The sequence below is a fragment of the Zonotrichia albicollis genome, chromosome 13, assembly GCF_047830755.1.
Source record: "Zonotrichia albicollis isolate bZonAlb1 chromosome 13, bZonAlb1.hap1, whole genome shotgun sequence".
NCBI lineage: Eukaryota > Metazoa > Chordata > Aves > Passeriformes > Passerellidae > Zonotrichia > Zonotrichia albicollis.
The window spans coordinates 2,088,232-2,103,131 of record NC_133831.1 but is presented as its reverse complement, the minus strand read 5'-3'; the positions used below and the strand labels follow the sequence as shown (position 1 = coordinate 2,103,131).

The 14,900-nt window shown below is 42.0% G+C and overlaps 1 protein-coding gene across 2 annotated transcripts in view; it reads left to right on the top strand.

The window, feature by feature from the left end:
- The window catches only part of BANP (BTG3 associated nuclear protein), a 123,984-nt gene that overhangs the window by 52,073 nt on the left and 57,011 nt on the right, over positions 1 to 14,900 (top strand). The window contains exons 8-11 of one of the 2 annotated variants that reach the window (XM_074550759.1): positions 2,617 to 2,784; positions 9,878 to 10,008; positions 12,060 to 12,131; positions 14,772 to 14,816. In XM_074550759.1, the coding sequence (XP_074406860.1) occupies positions 2,617 to 2,784; positions 9,878 to 10,008; positions 12,060 to 12,131; positions 14,772 to 14,816 (416 nt within the window). The remainder of the gene's footprint in view (positions 1 to 2,616; positions 2,785 to 9,877; positions 10,009 to 12,059; positions 12,132 to 14,771; positions 14,817 to 14,900) is intronic. The other variant, XM_074550760.1, reaches the window with a different exon arrangement.

The window sequence follows — 14,900 nt, the reverse complement described above, 5'->3', positions numbered from 1 at the left end:
TTTGGAGAGTAAATGATCCAAAAAACCCTCAAATCCCTTGTCCCTGGAGCTTTCCTGCCTTTTCTCTCCTCTGGATTTCCCCAAGTGAGAGTTTAATTTCCAATATCCTGATTTTGGGTGGGTTGGGAGTGGGATATGCTGGGGGCTCTCCTGCCTGTAATTATTTGTGGGTAGGGAGCATTCAGCTCGCTCCACTCTGCTGTTGTGTGCACATTTTGGGGGATTTCTCTCTCTCCTGCAGGTAAATCATGTTTTTAATGCCACTGGGAACTTTTTATCTCCTTAAAAACTCCTCCAGTGCCTTCAGGTTGTGATTTTTCCTGGTAGGAAATGTCTTGTTCGGGACCTGGTTGTAAAACAGCATTTTAGATTGCGACAGTGACTGCACAGATTTTACATCTGAAATTCATTCTGTGCTCTGCTTTTGCTGACACCCATGGAAAGGCAACCCTGCACAGCAGCAAATTGGAATTTCAGCCCATTTTCCTCCTTTCCCAGTTTGGAGACTCCACACAGGGCTGGAAACTTCTCTGGGTTCTTGCTGTCGCTTAGAAGTGAGAAATCTTGGGGGACTTCAAAGCACTTCTGAAGCAGATTTGGAGTCCAGTGTTTTCTTCCTGTGTATTCTCTCCTTTATTTCAAATTGCTCCTACAAAAAAATAATTAAAGCATTGAAAAAATAAATTTTATTTTAAAAAACGATGCCACAAGAGATTCCACTTCTCCACTTGGCTCTGTTAGAGCCTGCAGATTTCAGGCTTTGAGGACTCTGGGCTCATTTGTAATGCAGAGGAAGCTGTGGAGCTTTTAGTTTGTGCAAACCTGGAATTTTGTGGCTCCAGGCTTCAAACCATTTGTCTTGCAGGAGCAGCCCATATCCTGTTCTTTAGGTTCTATATACAACAGCTTAGGCAAGTCCTTCACAGGATTAGGAGCCCATCTGAGAGGAAGATGGAAAGCCCAGTAAGTGGAAAAGTGGAAAAGATTATTTTACTTTGCAGGGTAGGGAAAGGAAAATGAGAATTTTAGAGATTCTTGAAGCTTTGCCCTGTGGAGTAAAAGCATCTCTGGCAGCCTTGGCTTGTTCAGTGTTGCACCTCTGAATTTTGAGAGTATTAACATATTAAATGTTCAGAGAGCTCTGGTTGGATTTAGGGGGTTTGGATCAGAAAATCCTGGGATGGTTTGGGTGGGAAGGACCTTAAAGTTCATTTAATGGGCAGAGACACCTGCACTGTCCCAGGGTGCTCCAGCCTGGCCTTGGGCCCTGCCAGGGATCAGGGGCAGCCCCAGCTGCTCTGGGAATTCCATCCCAGCTCCTCTCCACCCTCACAGGGAACAATTCCCTCCCAAAATCCCCCCTACCCCTTTCCTTTGTCAGTTTAAAGCCATTCCCCTTGTCCTGTCCATATAAAAATCCATCTCCCTCTATTTCAGATGGGCAAATAATGGATTTTTCAGGGGATTTTTTTCCGTGAGGGCTTGAAGTTTTTTGCTCTCCAGCGTTGGTGCTTTAGGAAAATCCAAACCCCTCAGAAGCTGCAATGAAATGGTGAAAGTGTGGAATAATTCAAGCTGACAGTGCACAGCATTCCCAGTTAAATTCCCAGCTTTAAAGCCACTCCTCACCGTGTTCATGGAGCACTTTGGCAGCCCAGCACCAGGGGCTGCAGAGTTCATGCTGAGGCTCCTGAGGTGCCTGAATTCTGTGAGGGGATCCTCATTTTGGGCTCTGTTTTTTACTGAATTTGGGTCCATTTTGCACTGAGCTTTTAAAAGAGTTGATTTTTTTTTTTCTATATGGAATTTTCTGCATTTTCCTTCTTCAGCAGGAGTCAGTTTTGTAGTCAGACTTATTGAGGGGTGCTGTCAGTGAGGAATAATCCCTGCTCCAGCTTTGCCTCTGCAGTGCTGGATCCTCCTCTTAGTTTGTAACAGTGCAGCTTCCACAGACCCCAGTGCAGCTGATAAAATTCCATGGACATTTTACATTGTTAAAATTCCTGGCATTTTTACACCCAGAACTGTGCAGGTGAGCAATCACTGACTTTTGGGAATAAGTTTTGTTGAAGAAGTCCTGTCCCTGCTCAGCTCTGGGGCTCTTTGCACAGGTGCAGAGCCTCCTGTGTGGGACTGTGTGTGTCCTCTCTGTTCTCTGGAAAATACAAGTTTGTGTTGATTATTATTGTCAAATTAAGCCCTTTCTGAGCTAGACATGAGGCAGCTGAGAGGTGCTTAAACTTTTATTCCATTTTCAGTCTCTTGAGAAGGGTGAGACAATACAGATGTTATAATTCACACCCTCACAATTAGAAGCCAACTATTTCCTAATTACAGTACACTGTAAGTGCTTTTTGGTCTATCAGCTTTAGCCACATCGTGCTGTAGAAACCTTAAAGCCAATAATCTAAAATTAACCCTTGTGGGTCCTACTACAGTGCATCTTTCATAATTTTATTTCTCCAAAGTATCCAGTCTTTTCTGTAAAGCCATCCTTTGAAACTTGTTTCTATTTCCATCTCTCAGTGTCTCTCTTGCTCTGTGGTATTTCTAAGGTATTTTGATGCTATATTCTGCTGTATTTTTACATTTTTTTTAATTTTTCCTCCATTCTAGGTCACCTGTTTTACAAGTTTGGCATCACAGAGTCGGACTGGTACCGCATCAAGCAGAGCATCGACTCCAAGTGCAGGACAGCGTGGAGGAGGAAGCAGAGAGGCCAGAGCCTGGCTGTGAAAAGCTTCTCCAGGAGAACCCCCTCATCCTCCTCCTACAGCGGCTCAGGTACAAACCAAACCTTCCCCCCACATCAGAAATCCCTCTTGGTTTCCAAGGTGAATTTTGGTTTGGCTGCGTGGCTTTGCTGAGGTGCTGAGAGTGTGGAATCCTGCAGTGGTTTGGGTGGAAGGGACCTTAAAATCATCTAATTCCACCCCTGCCATGGGCAGGGACACCTTCCACTGTCCCAGCTTATTCCAGCCTCATAAATCCCTCTTGGTTTCCTGCCTTTGCTGAGTGTGGAATCCTGCAATGGTTTGGGTGGAAGGGACCTTGAAGTTCATCTAATTCCACCCCTGCCACCTTCCACTGTCCCAGCTTATTCCAGCCTGGTTTTGGGCACTGCAGGGATCCAGGGGCAGCCACAGCTGCTCTGGGAGCCTCCCCACCCTCACAGCCTCCCACCCAACCCTGCTTTCTGTCTACCCCCATGGCTTCAGCTCCTGCAGCTTTGTGCTGGAATTTTGGATTTTTACCACGCTCAGTTCTTTGAGGAGAAAGTCCAAATATCTTTGCAGTTGTTGTTCCTAGGAGGAATCAAGTGACTAAATCCTTCCCAGTGTGTTCACACCATTCAGTGGGACGTGCTAAATGCTGTTCCTGAAGTGTTTTCCTCTGCAGACATGAAATGTGCTGTAGGTGATTCCATATTTCCATCTAGGTATGGAGGCCTGGATAACAAATGAAAAATCCTGACCTCAGGAGTGTTCTCTGAGGACATTTCTGGCTCATGCTTTTAATATAAAGCAGTGTTCTGGGACTTTTGTACATTAGATATTAAAACCAGGGCTTTGGAAGGCAGCCCAAAGAAAAGGAAGTCAGTTTATTTGCCTGCATAAAATTTTTGGTTGCATGTTAACACTAACCACTGTATCTCATGCAAAGAATGACAAAATCTGCTTTCAATGGAAAATTTTATGTGCTGGAACAGGGAATCCCATCCAAAAATCTCAAATTAAAACAACTAATCAATGTAATGATAACCATAAGCCCTCTATGTTGATGGGATTTTTGCTTTCAGTCTTTCAGCAATCAGTATTTCAGGGTGAAAAGGCAGCAGTAGGTGGATATTACAGCCTGTGCTCATTAGCCTGTACTCCTTGAGTGCTGTTGAGATTTATTATTCCAATTATTCATCTCCAGTCTGCTTTGGAGGTTTGGAGGCACCTGTAGAGATGTAAAACTCAGAGTCAGTGGGTTCCTGTCTCCTGAGGGCTGTAGGATCATGGCTTTGGGTTGGTTCCTTGGTGTGGTTATCCCATGGGATCCCACCTGCTTTGGGTGGGAAGGGCCTTCATTAAAGCTCATCCCATTCCAGGGACCCTTCCACCATCCCAGGGTGCTCCCAGCCCCATCCAGCTTCACTTCCTGAGGTTTTCCCAAATCCTGGCACTGCACTGCTGGAATAGGAATGGGTGGACTGGGATTTTCACAGTTGTTTTAAGCAGCAATTAATTTGCCTAATTAAAAAAATAAATAGGGCATCCTGAAGTTCACTCAGCTGTGCCCTGACTTTGGTTTTCCTGGCCCTGAGGAATTTTGGGATGACTGAGCACAGGAAGAATTTGTCACCATCCCTGGAGACATCAAAATCCACCTGGGTGCAGCCCAGAGCCACCACTTCTGGTAGCCCATGGTTTGAGGAAGGACATTGGCTTAGATCATCTCCAGAGGCCACTTCCTACCTCATCTATTTGGGATTTCAAATTTTCTTCGTGAATTATTGCACACACAATTAAGAATTCTGGATTATTTGCATCACAACAGGATTGTTGTTCAAACTGACTCCTCTTGCACTTGTTGGAAATGCCAAAGCTTTGAGGCTTTTCCTGCTTGGGATTAACAGTTCCTGGAGCACGTGGCTTTGATTGGAGCGTGCTGAAAAGTGACAGCAGATTTCCTCTCTGCTCTGCTCATCACATGGCAAAATTAACTCTGGGAACGACAGCAAAGCAGAGGCTGAGCCCACAGACCCTGCAAGGCACCAACCTGCAGGGAAAGTCATGTCTGGGGAGCCTGCTGGGAAAACACAAATGGATTTGCTTTGTCCTTCACCCCCAGAGATGTTAATTAAGATTTTTTTGCACTTAACTGACTGTTAAATTCAGACAGAAGTTGCTTTTCCTGATTTTCCCTGGCTGTTTGCTTGAATCCATTACCTTTTTTTTGGAAAGGAGGTGTTGATTGCTGTGCTTTGCTCTGCTCTTGGAGCCAACATTTCAGTACCTAGGTGTGTTTTGCCCGTGTTTTTCCCAAGCAGAGCCCTCCATGTGGCTCCATGATAATTTCACTGGATATTCCTTTGCAAAGGGTTGGAGTCTGTGCAGGCAATGAGGGGTTTGGGAGGAGGATTAATTGAGAAGTGCCTTCTTCCTTTCTTTTCATTTCTCTTCAGATTGTTCAGGCTGTTATCACAATTTTCCATGTTGGAATTTTTAATTAGTTCCCTGACTTTGGGATTTCTGTGTAGATTTCGGCCTGTGCTGAGGTGTCACATTAAAAACTGGATGTGCAGCCAAATCTTCAAAGCTGTTCCACACAAGTGGGGCTGAGGCAGGGGGAGGTGATGGTTTACAGCTTTATTTCCATTGTTCTGGAATGGTTTTTCCCTGCTTTTTTTGGGTGTGGGGATGGTTAATCCATCCACCCTTCCCTTGCTGGGGCTACAACGAGGAGATTCATCCCTGTCTGTGAGGAGAGCTCTGAGGGTGGAGCTGGAAAACCATTTTGAATTCCAGAATTCCTAAGTGGGAATCCCTCCTGCTGTGGAATCTGTCCCTTCTCCCAGGGAACAAGGGGCAGGAGGAGAGCAGATGTCCTTAAAGTTGTACCAGGAGAAATTCAGGCTGGAATTAGGAAAAATTCCTTCATGGAAAGGGTTGTCCAGCATTGGTATTGCTTGTCCAGGGCAGTGGTGGAGTCTCCATGACTGGAAGTGTCCAAAATCCCATGGATGTGGCACTTGGGCACGTGGTGGGTGGTGACCATGGTGGTGGTGTTGGACCTGATGATCTTAAAGGTCTTTTCCACCCTTAACAATTCCATGAAAATTAAAATCCTCAACAGTTAAATAGGAACAGATTAGAAAACACCAAAGATTGTGCCTTAAAAAGTGATTTTAGCTGAGCATTAACCCCACATATCCTTGAAGGTTCTAAGGGAATGCTCTGCAGGGTTCATGTCCCAGCTGTCCCTTGGGAACTCGTGGAAAATTCTGGAATTCAGCTGTGGCTCTTCCTGCCAGGGATTCTCCAGAATCCCAGTTGGAAAAGTGAGGCTCGATGGTTTCCAGGGGTTTCTCCCTGCTGACAGCTCCCCTCCCCAGGCTGGCTCTGCTCCTCATGGCTGCGTTTGTTTGTAGTGGGGAATGTTTATAAAAGTGGATAAATATTCCCTTTGTCTGCTCTGAGATGAAGAGGGGGGAAACAGGACTCAGAAAGGATGTTTTGTTTTCAGATGTGGCTGAATCCTCTCTCTTCTTTCTTCCTAAGAGAGAAAAAAACCCACCCAAAAAATCTAACAAAACAGAGCAAAAAAAACCCCAATTTCAGTTGTTGCAGTGAAGCCAAATTTAAATCCATTTAGAGGTGACCATGGGAGAGGTGCAAGGTGATTCCATCCAGGCTGTGGCTCCTCTTGCACCTCAAAAAAGCACAATAATTTCTGTCCTCTGAAGCCAAAAATTACTTAAAAATCAAGGCTTTTGGGCCTTACACTTAAAAATGCATTTCAATATGTGAATATCATAAATATATATAAAATACAGATTTTTCTGCTGCAGGTTTTACTTCTTTGATAATCTTCTCTCACATAACTTAATCAGCAAATAAATATTATAAATTAAGGATTCTGTATTTGCACTCTGTGGTTTGGCTGAGGTTGAGTTGTAATTTAGCTCAGTTGAATTCCATGGTGAAAAACTGGGAAACACAAAGGAAAGACCCAGAAATTATCCTTCAAAATCCTGAGGGAATTTGTTCCTCAAAATCCTGAGGGAATTTGTTCTTCAAAATCCTGAGGGAATTTGTTTCTCAAAATCCTGAGGGAATTTGTTCCTCAGAATCCTGAGGGAGTTTGTTCCTCAGAATCCTGAGGGAATTTGTTCTTCAGAATCCTGAGGGAATTTGTTCTTCAAAATCCTGAGGGAATTTGTTCCTCAGAATCCTGAGGGAATTTGTTTCTCAAAATCCTGAGGGAATTTGTTCCTCAGAATCCTGAGGGAATTTGTTCTTCAAAATCCTGAGGGAATTTGTTCTTCAAAATCCTGAGAGTATTTGTTCCTCAAAATCCTGAGGGAATTTGTTCCTCAGAATCCTGAGGGAATTTGTTTCTCAAAATCCTGAGGGAGTTTGTTCCTCAGAATCCTGAGGGAGTTTGTTCCTCAAAATCCTGAGGGAATTTGTTCCTCAGAATCCTGGGGGAATTTGTTCCTCAAAATCCTGAGGGAATTTGTTCCTCAGAATCCTGAGGGAATTTGTTTCTCAAAATCCTGAGGGAATTTGTTCTTCAAAATCCTGAGGGAATTTGTTTCTCAGAATCCTGAGGGAATTTGTTCTTCAAAATCCTGAGAGTATTTGTTCCTCAAAATCCTGAGGGAATTTGTTTCTCAGAATCCTGAGGGAATTTGTTCTTCAAAATCCTGAGAGTATTTGTTCCTCAAAATCCTGAGGGAATTTGTTTCTCAAAATCCTGAGGGAATTTGTTCTTCAAAATCCTGAGGGAATTTGTTTCTCAAAATCCTGAGGGAATTTGTTCTTCAGAATCCTGAGGGAATTTGTTTCTCAAAATCCCGAGGGAATTTGTTCTTCAGAATCCTGAGGGAATTTTTCCTTCAGAATCCTGTGGGAATTTGTTCCTCAGAATCCTGAGGGTATTTGTTTCTCAAAATCCTGAGGGAATTTGTTCTTCAGAATCCTGAAGGAATTTTGTTCCTCAAAATCCTGAGGGAATTTGTTCCTCAGAATCCTGGGGGAATTTGTTCCTCAAAATCCTGAGGGAATTTGTTCTTCAGACTCCTGAGGGAATTTGTTCCTCAAAATCCTGAGGGAATTTGTTCTTCAAAATCCTGAGGGAATTTGTTCTTCAAAATTCTGAGCTGGGAGCCCTGAAGGAGCAGATGATAGCACTGGATTTTCTCAGTCATCCCAGCAAAATGCTATTTGTAAATAAAAAAAACCCAGAGAAGTGAATTGCATCAAATATTAGGAATAGATTAATGGAAATGGCCGAAAAAGTGAAAGAGATTCAGGAAAGGATTTTCCCAGGATATCCATTCCTTCCAGTGGCCATGACAAATCCAGTGGTATCCCAGCTGGAAAAATCCCATTTCTATTTGGTCAGTAAATGCCATTTATTATTTATTTGGTTAAAAAATGCCATTTTCATTTGGTTTGGGCAGTTTTTCTGCAATATTCAGCACTTTTCAGCCAGTTTGGATTCCTCAATCCCACCTAGACTTCCATGCAGCAAATTCCACTCTACACCAGAGCAGGAGAAGCTGGAATTGCCCAGGGAGCACCAAGGCTGCATTTAAGGAATTATAAAAGCTCTGCAGTTACCTGCTGAGATGTGAGGGATTAAAGGTGTGCCCAACAGGCAGAAAAAAATTGGATTTGTTGGGTTTCCCTCAGTTCCTGTGGAGATTTGTGGCTGGAATTCTATGTTCCAGCTCATTCACAGAATCAGAGCTGCCTGAATTGTCAACCAACCCAACTTTTCAACAAATAAATAAATATTAACTTGGTGGTTTGGAGCTCCCAGTTCCCATGCTCAGAACTAAACCTCAAAATTATCTTCGTGCCCAAACATTTGCAGACAGGAGGGAAAAAAAGCCCCTTAAATGGCTGATTTTATTAAAGAACATTCCCATTAAAATATTTGAGTGAATAAAACTCATTCCTGCAGAACTAACAGTGTGTTTGCAGAATAAATCTTGGAGTATTTAGTAGAGATATTAAAAATTAATCGTTTCTGTCATTTTTACTTGCCTTTTGCCTCTTCTATTTAGAAGAATCTTTCCCTGCAGCTGGAAAACCTCAGAATGGATCTATGATGTGTCCATTACAAGTTTTTACCCTCTGGAAATCCCACTGAGGTTTTCCTGGTGGTTTTTGTCCCTGTTACATGAAGATAACTCTCATTTTTTATGTTTAACATTCCCTTTCCAGGGGCATTTCCACTCTGCAGTGTGAGTTGTGTTTAAATTGAATAAATCAAGAAATCCACCTGTCATTTTGAGGTTCAAAAATAAAATTCCAGATCTCACGTGTGTCAGTGTGAATTGTAGGGGATGGATCTTGGAAAACAATGGGGAGATTCCCATTATTTATAATAATAATTTATTATTATTATACATATATATTATATATAAAAATATATATAAATATATACTTACATATATAAATATATATAAATATTCCCATTATTTATTATAATAATGGGAATATTATTTATATATAATAATATATACATAATAATTACATATATATTATAACATATAAATAATTTTAATAATAATTATAAATATAAATATTTATAAATCTTATTTGATTATAATATTATTTATAAATTCTAAATATTATTTGTAATAATTAAAATTACTAAATATAATAATTAAAGAATAATTAGTAAATATCACTAATAAGTAATAATATTAACTATGAATATTATATAAATTAAATATTATAATTAATATATAAATTATCATCATTATTTATAATTATTAATAATTATAATATGATTTTCATTTATCACAATCATTTCATTTCTCACAATGGGCAGGATGGGTTTTTAAAGGTGTCCTTGGGGTGGTGGTGGCAGAAATTGTTCTCGGGTGACCAAAAACATTGAATTGCTCAGGAAACCTCTGTGGTTTTGTTCTGATGGGACTTTTCCAGCTGCAGAATCTGGGATTTAGATCCCAAAATGTGCTTTTTTTTTTCAAGCAGGAGCTCTCCCAGCTGGAATTCTGTGGGTTTGTACAAACATCCCTCACCCACAGCGAATTCCAGGGACTGGATTTGATTGCCGTGGGGTTTCAGGAGCACTTTGGGGGATGCTGCACGTGCCATAAATTGGAATTTGGTGTCTTTTCCTGCAGAGGGGTCGCAGAGCTCGGTGTCAGCCTCCAGTGAGCTGCAGCAGAACCAGCCCCAGGCCCTGCACTACGCCCTGGCCAACGCCCAGCAGGTCCAGATCCACCAGATCGGGGAGGACGGACAAGTGCAAGTAGTATGTGCTCACCTTTCCTTCATCCCTGCCCCAGGGTGCTGGGGGAAATCACCTAAGGTGGCCACAAAACAAATCCTGCAGGCTTATAGAAAAAAAAAAAAAAAATTAGAGTTGTTTAACAAAAAAATTCCATGCAGGATTTCCTCACACAATCAACCCGCTTTGGTTGTTATATAGAGAATTATCAGCCTGTTCCTGGCTGTGTTTGCTTAGTGGTTTATACTTCTGGTGTGCTTCCACAACAAAATCACATCTATTTATTTGTTTTTTCTGTAAAACTGCATTCACAGGCACTTTTGGACATCTGGGAGATGAGTTCTTCCCATGTGTGTTTGTTGAGCTCTGTGTCTATCAGTGAAAGTTCTAAATATTGACATTTTTAAAGCCTGACACTCCCACCAGCACTCAGGCCTGATGGTTTTTATCTGTGGTTTAAGTGTACTCTGAAAAAAAACCACCTTCACTTTAATTCTTGTGTCCCACAGGGAGCTACAAGGATTGTTTGAAATTCAAATTCTTTTAAAGAAGTGTCCTCAGTGAAATAATTCTCTTTGTGCAGGAACTGAGTGGAAATCTTCCTTTTCCATTTCACTTTTGCCATAACTTTTCAGTGTTATCCTGGGAATTTGTTTTTTCAATCCCATGTAGATTTTAAAAGTGGATTTTCCTATGGATCTGTGGGTGAGATTTAACTGATGACTGCAAAGTGCTTTTTAAGTCTTGAAAGACAAGATAGCAATGAAAATTACATGAAATATGTGACTTTAATAGAACAGATGGTTTGTTTATAGATGGAAGTGATAAAAACTTCCCTCATTAAAAAACCTGGATATATTAATTATCCTTCAAATTGTGGAATCCAGGGGAAAACCTGCTATAAATGGATCTTCTAAACATTCCATCTTTTTCCTGGGAGCACCGAGAGTTTGATGTGAAGGAGGGAAAGTGATTTTAATCTCCCCCTGGGCTGGGCAGTGCTATAATTTTCTCTGCAGCCCCTATTGTCAGAGGGACACTTTCAGTGTGGTTTTTCTCCCTATAAATAGGCAGTTTCCTTCCAAAGGAAATGAAACTGTTGGAAATAGAGGGATCTGTGTGTCTTTGAAAATCACAGGCAATTGTTCTTGTGTTATAAAATCAGAGGGGCCTTTGACAGAATTCCAAATGATTATCTTTCATCTCATGCAGGCATATTAAAATGAACACAAAGCTTTATAAAACCTCCAGGAGGTTATTTAGAATCCAATCTCCCCTCAGGTAAATCACAGTGGCTGGGCTGGGCAGGATGCACAAGGAATTCCAGCCACTCTTGTCCTTGCAGATGGGACCAGGAGAGTGGTGAGAATGGGCAGCAATTCCAAATATTCCAGGATTAAAACCATCAGGGCAGATTCTCACCAATGTAAATCAGGGGAATTGCTCAAATTAATGATTTCCTGCCAGATCCCAGCAGCTGAGAGTCCTTGGCGTGGTCTGTGCTCCAGAATGAGCAAAAATAGGTGGAAAATGATATTGGAAACCTCACTCTAGGAGATATTTATTTATTTTATTTACTGTTGGTGTATCTGTTCTGAAACTGAGTTTTCCAGATATTTAAATTGAATTAAAGTTTCGGTCAACAAAGCAAGTCAAGCCCAGGCTTTGTGTACCAGTCAAAAAGGCAATAGAAAAATACACTTGTTAGATGTTGTGGTTTTAAAAAACTCTACTACTACTACTATTATTATTATTATTATTATTATTGTAATAATAATAATAATAATAATAATAATAATAATAATAATAATAATAATAATAATAATAATAATAATATTCCTCCTGTTTTCCTTCCCTGAAGTGGAAATGACCCAGTCTTTGCTCCAAGCCCCTCTGTTTTTATTTCCATCCAGAGCTGGGGCATTACCAGGTGCACTTTGCATTTTTAGAGCTCCTCAATGGTTTCATTGCACGTTTTGCTTCTCTCCATGAAACTCTGCTGCCTGCAGGGCAGGAGCTGCTTGCTGGAGCTGTGATTTTCCTCTGATGCTCCTTGGTGTTTTCTTTTGTTGTGGATCCCACAGGGCCATCTCCACATCGCCCAGGTGCCCCAGGGGGAGCAGGTGCAGATCACGCAGGACAGCGAGGTGAGCTGTTGTAGTGTGTTGTTAAGTTTCTTGTGTTATTCCCCCAATTTATGTATTGTTCTCCCCTATTATGTGTAAAATGGTTTCGTTCCCCCAGTTTTTCCCGCCACTGCTAGCCTGTCAGCTAAGTTGCCATAGTAACCACTATTCATAGTTGCCGATGTGTAATTGCTCCTCCCCTGGTTTCCCTTATAAGTGAAAGTTGTTTCCTCCCTGGGCCCAGTCAATCACTCCCTTTCTCCTCCCAGGTTTCGAGAACCTTCTCCTCTCTGGAGATGGTGGCTGGCTGGGGTCCCAGGACACCTCCTTTACCTTTTGATTATTGGTCTCCATGGAGTGTCAGTTCTGTGAAGTTCATCCCCTCACCTTTCCCAATTGGTTCCGCCTGTACCCACCCCCCCCTCCTTTATAATCCTGTTTCACCCCCTATGGAGAGACTTTTTCCCGGTTGGTTTCCCTGCGTTTGGATCCCACAACACCTTCAATAAACCGATGTTTAACCCCCGGGAAATGGTCAGCTCCGTTCCTCCCCTATACCAGCGGTGTGAGCCAGCCCGCAGCCAGCACAGCCCGAGGCCCTCAGACACCGAAGGGCGCTGGCCAGGAATTGCAGAGGGGCGTCGGCCTTTCGCCCTCAGCGAGCCGGACTCTAAACTTCGGGCCACATATGCCCCCCTCGGCAGTGTCACCTTCTGGTGGCTTTGCTTTGTCACCCCCTCACCCTCAGAGCCCCCCAAATCCCTAGACGCCGAAGGGCGCTGGCCAGGAATTGCAGAGGGGCGTCGGCCTTTCGCCCTCAGCTAGTCAGACTCTAAACTTCGGGCCACATATACCCCCCTCTGCAGTGAGCAAAGCCTGGGGGCTGAGGGAAATGAGGAATGGGCTGGAACCAGCACAAAATGTGCTTTAGAACCTGCTGCTTCTGTCTCTGGGCTCTCAGGGGTTTCTTTTTAAATTGGTATTATTTATTTTTATTGCTATTATTTTGATTTATTTTTCCCTCCCTCACCAGCCAAAACAGCTCAATGTGTGTTAATTGTTGCATAAGGCTGATGATCTTTGGAAATTCACTTCTGACACAGTTTAACAGGAAACCAGGTTCTTGCAGTGCTTAAAAATGAAATTATTCTGTTTAGGCTGATGAACTACATATGGTCAGAACACTCAGGGCCTTTAATGGTTGAACAGGAGTTGGAGAAACCTTCAGCTATCAATTAATAAAGAAATATTCCAGAATGAATTTACCCTCCATTCCTGACCAGCTTATCTGGCACCACAGTATTTGCACTTCTGAAATTTTTTTTTTCCAGAAAAATAATCCTGTGGAATGGGATGGATAAAGGGATGTGGATAACTGGAAATGGAAAAATTCAATCCCAAACCCTCCAATTTAGGCTCAGCTCCCAAATCCAGGTGGATTTCCCTGTGTATTTGCTGCTGTTATTGGTTATTTAAAAATCTCCTGACTGCTAAAACTGCTCTTGAATTTCTCATGCACTTTGTTTCAATGCAGAAGGAATAGAAAAATCAGGTTAAACATTAACACAGGCAACAATTTGAATCTGTCCCATTTCCCTGTCAGGGTTTTCCCTCTCTGGGAAGTGGATCTGCCTGGCTTGGTTTAATCCCTGTCCAAAGAACCCAAATCACAGCTCATAAAACCACTTTGTGAAGGAATATTGTTAACACAGGCAGCTACTGGAGAATAAATATTATCATAAAAATTCTATAAATATTATAGTTAAAGGCTTGTCCTTTGAAGGGCCTGTCAGGCCTTGAGAGGGAGAAGAAAGGATTAAAATATCCTGGCTCTAAAGTGTGGTGCTGCCATAAAACTGAGGGAGTTTTTGGGTAAAGAACCACTGAAAAACTGATGATTCAGCAGAGATTGCTGGACTGGATGCTGAGGTTCCAGCACAGCCTGGATCCTTTGGCTCCTCTTGTCTCTGCGACTTTCAAAGGCTGCATTTGTCCCTGACAGATGAAAACATCTGGTTTTAAACTGATGACAATGTACACAAGTGAGAGAGGAGCTGCCAGCAGGAGAAACTGCACAAAAAGGGGATTTTGTCCTCCAAATTGTGCTGCTTCACTGCAAGGCTCTTTTGGGAAGCTGCCTTTCCTTAATCCAAATGTACTTTTGGAAAGACATCAGTGAGCATGTGAATAAAAACTTCATGTCATAAAGATTTCCTGATTGGACTTCGAAGCTTAAAATACTTTGATTTATTGAGTTTTTTAAAATTATTATTATTATAGATGTAATCCCTGTAACAGAACTGTGTTGATTTTCAATATGAATGAGGATAAATAAAAAGCAAATAGTAAATAGCTCTGCAAACCTGTAAAAGTGTTGGATTCCTAATTCTGGGATAGTAAGGGCTGGATTTCAATTTGCAGGTTTATATAAAGAAGGAAAATCAGAAGTTTTACCTCAGAAAAATTTTACATAAAACCAAAAAAAAGGCAAAACATGCTGGGTGGGAAAGGTCCTTGCTGTGAGGCTGAGTGGAGCTGGACTGCCCAAAGAACCTTGAGCAGAACTTTTTAAATTCACAATTTCCTTCACATTAAAACAGATTTTTCTGCATTTTTTGCATTCCCAGCCTTGTGCTGATTGTCCTTTGTCTCCTTTTCCAGGGGAACCTGCAGATCCACCAGGTGCACGTGGGTCAGGACGGGCAGGTAGGAGCAGCTCTGGGTGCCAGCAGCATTTTCCTTGGATTTTGATGGAGATTGGGATAATCCCCATTTTTAGTGCCTGTTTTA